The sequence below is a fragment of the Pygoscelis adeliae genome, unplaced genomic scaffold, assembly GCF_000699105.1.
Source record: "Pygoscelis adeliae isolate BGI_AS28 unplaced genomic scaffold, ASM69910v1 Scaffold431, whole genome shotgun sequence".
Classification (NCBI taxonomy): domain Eukaryota; kingdom Metazoa; phylum Chordata; class Aves; order Sphenisciformes; family Spheniscidae; genus Pygoscelis; species Pygoscelis adeliae.
In genome coordinates this window covers 1155853-1166748 of record NW_008824047.1, presented here as the reverse complement: position 1 = coordinate 1166748, position 10896 = coordinate 1155853, and the positions used below count along the sequence as shown (strand labels likewise).

General features: G+C 46.3%; 1 protein-coding gene across 1 annotated transcript; it reads left to right on the top strand.

Moving 5' to 3' along the window:
• Positions 1 to 1503: 1503 nt before the first annotated feature.
• Positions 1504 to 7846, top strand: NIPAL4 (NIPA-like domain containing 4). The gene is made up of 5 exons (XM_009333543.1): positions 1504 to 1849; positions 4644 to 4700; positions 5780 to 5870; positions 6978 to 7138; positions 7242 to 7846. The coding sequence occupies exons 1-5, from the start codon at positions 1504 to 1506 to the stop codon at positions 7844 to 7846; spliced, it is 1260 nt and encodes a 419-aa protein (XP_009331818.1).
• The last annotated feature ends 3050 nt before the right edge of the window (positions 7847 to 10896 follow it).

Genomic DNA, 10896 nt, shown 5'->3' with positions numbered 1-10896 from the left:
GGGGCTGAGCCCGCTGCACCCCCCGGCCTCATCCCCCCACCCGGCTTTGGGGCTGTTCCTGTCACTGCTCTGTTTTTCTGGGTTTGGGGTTTCTTTTCCTTTTTGGGGGGTCTGTATAGCAATGGGAAAAGTCCCTTTATCCGCAAGCCACACACAGCCTGCCCTGCCAGCAGCAAGCGTTGCGCTGTGTCAGCCTGACAGCGCTTACTGAGAAGCTAGGGTGGTTTTTTTTTTCCTTTAAAGATTACCTAATCCAGTCGGCAGTCACCCCATCCCACTGCCTTATGCTTGTGCCCAATAACACACTGCAGAGACTTTTACCCAGCCGAGGAGGCTAGATGCCCCCCTATTCCCCAGGAAGTATTTCCACAATCAAGGATGTTTTTCCATTAGAAAAGAAATCTACTAGGGAACCTTTGGAAACTCATCTAGAAAGTCACTGTAATTTTTTCCTTTAGAAAAAGTTTGGATCCAGTTCGGATCCAAATCCTCAGCTACATGTGCCAGGGACAGGGGGTGCAGCTGCAGAAGATCTGAGCCAGTCTCTTGGTTCAGGAAAAAGGTGGGGCCCGTGCCCAGGCTGTCGGCAGTACTGTGAGCAGTTTAGCCATTGCATCCCCCTGCCTGCAGAGACACAAATACTTGCTCCGTAATTCCTGCATGAGTTCAGGCAGAAAATTAAAGTCTTTTACTACAAAGGGAGTTTTGTGACACTCCACCTGGCTGTTCTGTTCCCCATGGTCACAGTCACGCTGTCCTTACTACACTCAGAGTGAAGATTGCAATAGAAAGATGTGCTGGGTGTGGTAGGAGTGTGAGGGTAGGAAGAAACTCAGCGATTTTCCCACCCACACGCAGCAACACACCTTGGCTAGAGACATGGGGGTTTAGTGCTTTTGGTGTTAGCAGCAGAAAGCCGTGCCTGCTTTCAGTCCTTCCACACTGGCAGGATTTGCTGTGCTTTACGAGCACTCGGGCACTCTACTAATAGGTAGAATAAAACCATTAGACAGTAGAGACAACGTAGAGATGAAACTTTGGTCCAGGACTAGCCTGTTGTCTTAACGAGCGATTCCATGGCACCACTCAGTACACAGAGCTGGAACAGATGCACAGTTACAAAGTACTGGCATCACTCCACATCAAACCCAAAGCTGTAAGCTGCAGACCAGCTGGCAGATGTGAGGATTAGTTGGCTGGAAAGCACCAAAACCTTTGAATCAACAAGGCTGAGTGTAGATAAGGCGTAGTTCAAACTCGTAACATTGGAGTTTGGTGGAGAGACTCTGGCATAGATATTTGGAAATTCAAATTACATTATTATAGTGGTCCTTGTGGCCTTCCAGTTCAGTGTATAGACTGGCAGACACATTCAAGTGTCAATGAGCTGCTTGAACTGCACACCATAAATCTGTCACTCAACACCTTGCCATTTCCACATGTGAGTAAAGAGATATCCTGAGTTTTTGAGAGCTGGTGGGTATGTGCTGTTAGGGTAACAGCATGGGTGGCTGTTCAGAGGGACATCTGAATGAGTCCAAAGGCCCTGTTGATAGTCATATCAGTAATTCGCTGTTTTATCTCCATGGTGGTCTCACAGGGTCTCTGGTCACCCTTTTGTGCCTTTCCCACCGGGTCGTGTGCCAAGTGATCAGCGATGCTGACCCAGCTGGCTCTGTCCAGGACAATGGGACTTTGGATAACTTCTGGGTAACTCAGCTGGAAAGCAATTATGGATTCTACATTGGCCTGGGCTTGGCTGTCTTCTCCAGCTTCCTCATCGGAAGCAGCATCATCCTCAAGAAGAAGGGGCTGCTACGGCTGGTGGAGAAGGGAGGCACCAGGGCAGGTAAGGCTTTTGTAGGGGGAGGAGGGAGGAGGTCCACCTGTTCCCAGAAGCACACACATCATCCAAACTCCAGCACTCATAAGGCAAGGGAACACCTCTGGGTACACATCGGCCTGCTATCAGCAATGTAAATAAGACCTTTTGCAGATTGTGGTCTAATCCATCCATCTTTTGTGGATGCATTTTTGTGTGTGAGACCCAGAGAGCAGTGCTGTGCTGGAGCCGAGGAGCTAATTTACAGAGCCCTGCATTGGAAGGGCTCAGCTAAAAGCAGCATTCCCCTGCCTTGCACTGCAAATAGCAAGTCACATGCACTGTGTGATCAGATGTGCACCCACCAGAAGAACAATACATGCCCGTCACAGCTCTTACATGGGAAAGCGTGAGGCCAGGAGGAAGCAGAGTGTTGAAAGCTCTTTGAAATGGGCCCCTTTGCACAAAGGTGCAAGTCATCACCGTGCCACAGACCGGGGCAGAACAGCACAGCTCCATGACCCCACTCTTGCTCTTATTGATGTAGTAGGCACCAAGTCACTGAGACAAGGATGCAGTCCCATGTGCTTTAATTGCATTAGCAAGAGCCATTTTTTAAGGCAGGACTGCATGCCTGCAATCTGCGTGAACTCTGCTTGTGATTTTCAGAAAGGATACTTCTGAGGTATGTTGCTCAACAACATGTAGATAACTTTCCTCTAGCACCAAGCTTTTATGGCTTGGCATGCGTTTATGTGCACATATATATGGATGGGAAATATGGAAATGGTGGAGGAGCACTGCCTACAGCAGAATTGCACTGTGGAATTGGATGCATCCCATCAACATTGCAAACATGTGCTCTAGCAGCAGCATAAGTCCTACCTGGCAGCTGACCTACTTGCATAGCTACAAAACAAAATGATAATTAAAATACTACTGCTTCCCAGTTCTGGCCTAGGAACAATTTTAAATCATTTTACAAAGGAAGTAAATATCACCATCCCCATTTTACTGAGTCCCCATATGGGGACACAGAGGCATGGAACAATGAAGTGACTGTCCGGAGTCAACCAGCAAAGCTACCAACAGCGCCTGAGCCACAGGCCAGACTCGAGTCAGCCTCCATCCTCTGCCATTAGGCTGGCCACATGCAACTGCTGAACTCAGATGGGTTTGCTTTTTGGCATTATATTTGCACAATGAAAGATCAATATTGTTTCAACTGTAGAAGATGTGTCTCTCTCCTCCTTCCCTCCATGAACTCCTCCCACAACAGAGCCAAGCAAGTAAAACAAGAGCAAACCCCTCCCTATTTTTCAAGATGTTTAACCAGGAATTAGAGATTAATGACAGAAAACTGCAGCTGACAAGAAGAGTTCGTGAGAAAAAATCCAAAGCAGCAAAAAACACCCCAAACCCACACAAATAAACCAGCAATTTCTAAGGAATACCAAAGCATAACATTTGAACTTCAGCATTTGTGAACTTGTTGAGGAACCAGAAGAGGCTGAATTCTAGCAAAAGATTTTTCCACATGTCCTGAACTCTTCCTGTCCGCCTCTCCATTTCCCCTTTCCCTATCTTGCCCGTTAATCTCTCAGTCCCAGTGTTTCACCCCTGCTATCTGAGCACATCACTTTTCTCCAAGGCAGGTCAAACACTGCTGTTACTGACAGCTCCAGTCAGGTCAGACTTTTCAAAAACATGGGCTCTCTCTGACCCAGTAAAATCGGGGTTCACAATGTCAGCAGGCTCAAACTCCTTAGGTCTAACAGCTTGTGGGTTACGACCAGAGCTGGATTAGTTCCCAACACAGTATGTCCATTCTTTCTCATTTATATGTGTATTTTTCTTTCAAGTTATTCCAATGCCAGGAATCATTTTTCATCAGAAACGCTCTGTCACATAATGACTGCTCCACATAAAGTTAACATTAGGATTTCTGGCAGTTCAGGCTGAGGCCCTATGATACAGAGCAATGTACAAAAGAAGCAGATAGCTTCTGGGACAGGACACGGTGAGCCTTCACCACGACCACACGGCAACACAAACTATGGCACCACATGCCCGCACAGAGCAACCCACCAGTTTTTCCCCTCTTCCCATCTTTCGTAGCTATAACCCCCACTTGAGCTGGGTTTGGAAAAACTCATTGCTTTACCTTAGTGCCCATGCGCGAGACTCCACAGCAAGCCAGTGCGATGCGAGGTGAAGTGCAGGGTCCTCACAGGCAGGATGCGGGCTGGTAGTGTCCCTGGGAGCAGCCTTTGGGTTGGGGGCACCCAGCACAGAGCAGCCCCTGCCATCCTTTGTCCCTCTGCTCCGGGAGCATCCCACAGGAAACAGGCAAGTAGAACATGCAAGACGAGACATGACCAGTCCGTGGGAGCTCAGCTGGAGCGTTTACTGCTGGGTTTAGGGGCAAATGCACCCTGACGAACCAGCAAGGATGACCACAGCTCCCAGGGCCGAAGGGCAGCCCCAGGCTCCATGCTGCAGCAAGGCAGGCTGCACCCCAGGCCGATAACCTCTGGGGCTTTGGAGCAATGGGTGCTCATTCCCATTGCCACCCAGGATTAAACCACTGCTTTTACTGTATTTGCATTGTCCAGTCCTAAGTGCCAGCTTCTGCTAATTGCTTGACTCAACATAATCTCCATGTAGGATGGCATGTCTGCATAGTCTGTCCTTCCAGGCTGTTTTCTTTGTCATGCTCTTCCCCTTGCAATTTATCCCTCTCCAAAGGGACGTTTCTCATGTCTTGCTCTGAAGAACATGGTCGTTAATTCCTGCATACCCGTGTGCTTTGCTTCCCCAGGAGACGGAGGCCACGGCTACCTAAAGGACTGGCTCTGGTGGGCTGGCTTGTTAACCAGTAAGTAGAAGCTGTTTCCCTGGGTTTGCAGCTTTTCCAGGGTCTGTCCCTGTGAATCAGGTGTGGAACAAGCCCAGCATCTGGTGACTTAAAGCCTTTTTTCTGATGAGTTCTGCCATCCTTGGCAGAGGTACCTCAAGGAGAGCAGAGGCAGTGAGCCACACAGGATCTCCCTCACCATCCTCCTGCAGGGCTGGTAGGACTTGCTAGCTCAGTTTTACCCGATCAAAAGCATGAAAAGCTAGGTTTTAATAAGGCAGCTGGCTGGTCTGCCTGTGTACCAGGCACAGGGCAAACAGCCTCCCATGCACGCCTGGGGGCTCCAGGAAAGGTTACTGCTGCAGAACAAGGGGGTTAACAAGGAGGTGTTGGTAGCAGCTCCCTTCTTGAGCAAAACTTGTTTTCCCTTAGAGCAAGCCTTAAAACCTTTGCTTCATGCTGCAACATTACAGTATCTTCTCAAATGAGACTCGTAGCTGCACAGAGAGCAGCCAATTTCACAAGAGGATTTTTAAGAGCAGTGTTTTCTGGCTGTCGCTGCTGCAGCAGCAGCTCAAGGTGCCCCCACCTTGCTCTGCCCTTGCAGCTCCTGCTGCACAACCACCCTAGCACAACCCATGAGCAAGCACACAATACTCACTGCTCAGGGGACAAGGACAGCTCAGCCAGAGGGTGACACCACAGCCCCAAGGAGACACTTTGTAGGTGAGGAGCAGCCTCCTAGCACTGGGGCTCCCACAGCCGCCCACCCCCTCATTCATTACCCAGACACACTGCAGCTGCCTGGCTGGGCTGAGGGGGTTTGATGAGTTAAAATGGGCCAGGTGTGACATGGCCAAGCCCTGGCACCCCCAGCCCTTCTCCGTGTGGGTGCAGGGCTCCAGGGATGCCTCTCTGCTTGCATTAATTTGTAAGAGAGAGAGTTTCACCCACTATCTGGCCCTGTTTAGAAGCACCATGAAACCCTCATAATAAAACCCACTCTTTAACTGATGTCTTACTAGTTTGCGAGCCCACGAGAGAAAACACAAAAAGTATACTGTAACTCACCAGTATTTATTTTTCTTGTGTTTGTTTAGTGGGTGGAGGGGAAGCTGCCAACTTTGCTGCCTATGCCTTTGCTCCTGCAACTATTGTCACGCCTCTGGGGGCTCTGAGCGTGCTCATAAGGTGATTTGTGTATCTATAGTTTGCAATTTGCCTTTTTTTATTTGCCTGTTTGTCTTGTAAGATAGAAAGACTTGAAGTGATGCTAATATGATTTATTCTGCTGAAAGGAAAAAAAATCTCAGTGTTTTCTAAAAAACGCTCTAACAGTGGCTGTCCTTTTGGGGGATCATTTGGAAACCACTGAATTAAGTAGCATGCCCTTCTGGAAATGCTGCGTGTGGATAGCAGCCACATATACTTCAGGTTAAATTATTGCAAATATCAGCGTTACTTCCTTCCTTATTCCAGCTTTTTAGCCAATTCAAGGTTGGGGTTTTTTGTTCCAGTTCGGTTTTGTAGTGAACAGTATGAAAAATCTAAAAGGGTCAAAAATATCAGGCTTTTTTTTAAACTGTCTTTCATTTGCCTTTTATTTTCTAGGCTTTTAGGGTGCTCTGATATTGTGCTTTTATACTTTTGTCTGTTGCCAAAAGGGCTGAAACCCTATTTTATTTTTTTATTTTTAAAAAGGAGATTCATATCAAAATACATGACTCCAGGTACTGAAGGTTTTCTGGAAGGACTGTCACTGTGAAATGTATAAGCAAACTGAGAGTCGGGACTGCTCTGGTGTCTTGCCCCAAATTTTTATGGACACCAACTAGGTATTTTTGCAGATACATCTATAGCCCCAGTACACTCAGTTTCTCTGGGGCTTAATAGTTCTGATGATTTAGCTAAAATTAATGTAACTCTTTTGTTGTTAGGGTGGTTTTGTTTTTTCTCTGTTACACTGGTCTTTGAAGTCATTTCCTTGGGCACTAAAGGCTTCATAATGCCCAACAGCTCATGAGTGAATCTGGAGACCTTGAAAGTATTTCTGAAGATGTGCTAACACATTCAGCATTTTTTCACCTTGCTGATACCTGAGCTGTGATCTACAGATCACACCTGCATCTCTGCAGGTTCAGCTGTCATGTGATTATGTATTAACACACTGGAATCCAACAAATTTACTCCAAATTTGTGTCCTGGTATCACATGAAGGCATGCTTTACCTTATTTTAGCTGCTATTCCTTCTTTAAAGGACTTTAAAGCACCAACTGACATTTTTCTGTCCTGTGCAGTGCCATCCTGTCTTCGTATTTGCTTGGAGAACGGCTCAACCTGCTGGGAAAGCTGGGCTGCATGCTGAGCCTCGTGGGCAGCACCGTGATGGTGATACACGCACCAGAGGACGAGGAGGTCACCACTCTGGACGAAATGTCTTCTAAGCTGAAAGAGCCAGGTACACAGGAGGTCGTGTTTTCTCTTTTGGGGCTGGGCAGTGTGTACTGCTCTGTCCCCCATCCCTGCTGCTCAGTTTTGAGTTATTTCTCTCCCTCTTCCAGGTTTCCTCGCTTATGCTGCGATCCTCCTGGCTGTCTGCTTCCTCCTGATCTTCTACCTTGCACCCCGCTATGGCCACAGCAACATCCTCATCTACCTCACCATCTGCTCCGTTATCGGTGCCTTCTCCGTGTCCTCAGTCAAGGGCCTGGGTATTGCCATCAAGGGCTTCTTTGCTGGCCGGCCTGTGCTGCAGCACCCGTTGACGTGGATCCTAGTCATCACGCTGGTGGCATCCATCACTACACAAATTAACTACCTCAATAAGTCTCTAGACATTTTCAACACCTCTTTGGTGTTTCCCATCTACTATGTGCTGTTCACCACCATCGTCATCACCACTTCTATCATCCTCTTTAAGGAGTGGGTAACCATGACTGTAGTGGACATCATTGGGACAGTTTGTGGCTTCCTCACCATCATTTTGGGGGTGTTTTTACTCCATGCCTTCAAAGACATGGATGTCAGTTTAGGGAATCTACCACAAGTCCTCCAGAGTGGACAGCAAGCGCCAGTCACCCGAGATGACAAGAACATCCTGATAGAGGTGGACAACTCCAGCATTGCCCCGGAGGATAAACCCCAAGTATTCATGATCTATACCTAGCGCGTTATATGCGAGGGTCTGGAGGTTGGGTGAATGGGTTGATGTCAATATTCCAGATGCTAGCGAGCAATTAAAAAACGGAAAAGCAGAAAATAAAACCAACAGTGTCTTATGCAAAGATTGGTAGAGTCAAGCCAAGTCTTTCTCTGGGCTTTTGGATTTGATCTTTCTCGTGGTGTGGCAGCAAAGGGTATGTTTAATCCTCACTGGGCTTTAATACATGCAGCCACTGAAAATGAAAATCCTCTTGAAATATGATACTCCTGGGACAAAGCTCCTCTCTGAGGCCCCTTCCCATCTCTCATTCTTGGCAGGGCTAATGTTTACTCTTGCACTCCTTCCCCTGGGTGGCCATTGATATGTTTATTTCCAGGCCCTGATTGAGTCATTGATTAGTGTTTTTGTCTTTTTTTTTTTCCTTTCTAGACGCTTGCATGAACACCAAAATACACACCAGTATCTCAAATGGAGGTGAGAGACAAGGACTGAATGGTGTACGCCTGCTATTCAGACTCTGCTCATCCATATTAAATTACTTGCTCGGCAAATATGGGACAAGAATATTGGTGAATATGGGCAAAACATGGTAAAGTTTGGAATAGGCGTTCACTTAGGCTCAGGGCAGGACCCAAGCTATAAAGTGTTTTTACAGGACCATGGCAGAGAAATCTTTTTCAACTTTTGTTTTTTGTGAGGTGCAGGAGTTTCCCTGCAGCACAGTGTTAATTAGTTTTATGTGGGGTTTTGTTTGTTTGGTTGGTTTTTTCTCTTAGCAGCTATGGTGCCCAGGCTCTGTTGATGTGGTTGGTGAAGCCACTGTGCCTGATCCAGACCTCACCTGAGCAAGGGGCAGCCCCCGCTGAGGCTGGGAAGCTCTGGCAGGGTAAACCCTGTGTCAGGAGAAATGCCGCCACCGTCTCGAAGCCTTTTTGTGGTCTGTGAAAATCTTTTCAGCCTGAAAGAGCAAGTGGCTGTAGATTTTAAGGGTTTTTTTCTTATCAAATGTCTTGACCTTGGAGAGCCCCCTCAAATCTTTGAGCCCCATGACCTGTCCTGCTATCACTTAAGCCCAAAATTGTTGTTCTTTAGAGGGATGTATGAGCTGCATGCTAAAAACTGAACAGGCATAATTGGGTAATGCTCTGCAGAGCTGTAGGGATGCAGTTTATCCCAGAGCGGTCCCGTTCACCCCTCTCCATCTCTCTCAATATAGTATGGATGTTACCTGGACGCTTGCTCACGGCTCACGTTCAAAACCCCCTTGGATTTGTATCAATGGTGAGGATGAAGGGATGAGAAAAATAACATTTTGAGCTGGAAGGTGAAAAAGGAAAGTATTACCGCAGTTAAAAGTTTTTCCCATCTTGCTGCTGGGTCTTACAGCACAGGGAGACTGGAGCCGGTTTGCTCACAGTGAATCCCAAACAGGGAGTGGCGAAGCCTGAGCCGGCTTTGCCAAGCTGGCTCGGTCTGGAGGCAGCTCCGGCTGGGTTAGCCCTGGACCACGGCACAGACTGACGCTGTCTGAGATGCTGACCTGGTTACACCTGAGTCTGAGCATCGCTGAGCAAATGCAGCTTGGGGTTGGGGGGGGAGAGGAACATGCAATCTCTTATTTTAATAACATTTCAGTACTTTTTTTTGGAATGTGGAAAGGGAAATAAAGGCCTTTTCTAAAAAAAACCCTTGCAGGTGGATCTGAAAGTTTTTAATGATTTCTCTGATCTTATTGGTGTAGCCCTAAAGGATGAACAGGCTGAAGGACAGACAAGTACAGCAGAAAGAGCACCCAGGGCAGAGAGTAAAACAGCAGCGACCTCCTTTGGTAGCAGAAAATAATCCAAGTAGTTCACTCTAGCTTTGTTTTTGGTGTCCTAATTGGTGTAATGCTTTTTGCATTTTATTTTAGAAATAGATTGTAAACGGGACTCATCCTTCTCACTGCCTAGAACTGCATTTCATAAAAGCCATTCCTCCAGCTATCCTGCATCTCTGGACAAATGCCACATATAAAATGAAGATTTAAACCAAGGTAATGAAATAGGACACAGTGACAGGATATCTGTTAATGACAACTGACATTTATTAAAACTAGGCAAAAGGCACAATGAATTGCATTCTTCAAGTATTTGCATAGATGCACAGAGAGCATTATTGTAAACCATTAATATGTGGACAGAGGAGAAAGTGAGACGTATTTTGGTATATGTTCTCTCAAGTAACATCTTTCAAAAAAATGAGGTTTTACCATCTTTTACTCCTCCTGCAGTTCCCCTATTCTCATTCACTCAACTTGCACACATGAAAATTTAAAAGAACTTACTTAAAACTACCTTTTGGAGACTTTATGATACCCCGGCAATAAAGTTTTCTATTAGGGTTTGGGCACATCCAGTTGTTCTCTGAGCTTTGTGTGTCTGGGGGGCATTTTTTAAAAGCTTGATCCCATGGCTCACATGAAACGCAGTGAAAATATTCTTAGTGCTTTTTGATGGCCATTTGATGAAGATCAGGGATTGTAGCAAAAGTATGCTGCTGTCTTCAGTGAGGGCTCAGATATAAGATCAAGTTTGTGTGGTTGATCTGTACTGCTACAGTATATGTACAGTATGTGCCCAGCTCACTGCTCCACTCGTGAGCAGTAACACACGCCATTACACAGGCACATTAGCTGCACCCCAAGAAAGAACAGATTTGGGGGTTGTTAGAATATACGTTGTCTATATGTAATACAATCCAACTATAGAAAAAGACATATAAAGATTAGAAAGCTGATGTCTTTCACTTGCCATCCCTTATTTCAGAGAGAAGTATTTTAGGATGGTTTGTTTTCCAGGCATATAGAAGGTAAGAAAAGGTCCAAAATGATCAAGGTAAGGAATAATCAACCAGAAATTCAAGACACACCCTGTGTACTGTTTCCTTATGGAGCAAGAGGTAGTAAAGTTGCAAAAACTAGTGTGGTTTAAGTCATACTACAGATATACGCTACATATAACTACAAATTTAGTAAGTGCTCAGGGTCTATCTGTTTTTTTTTCAATCAGTAG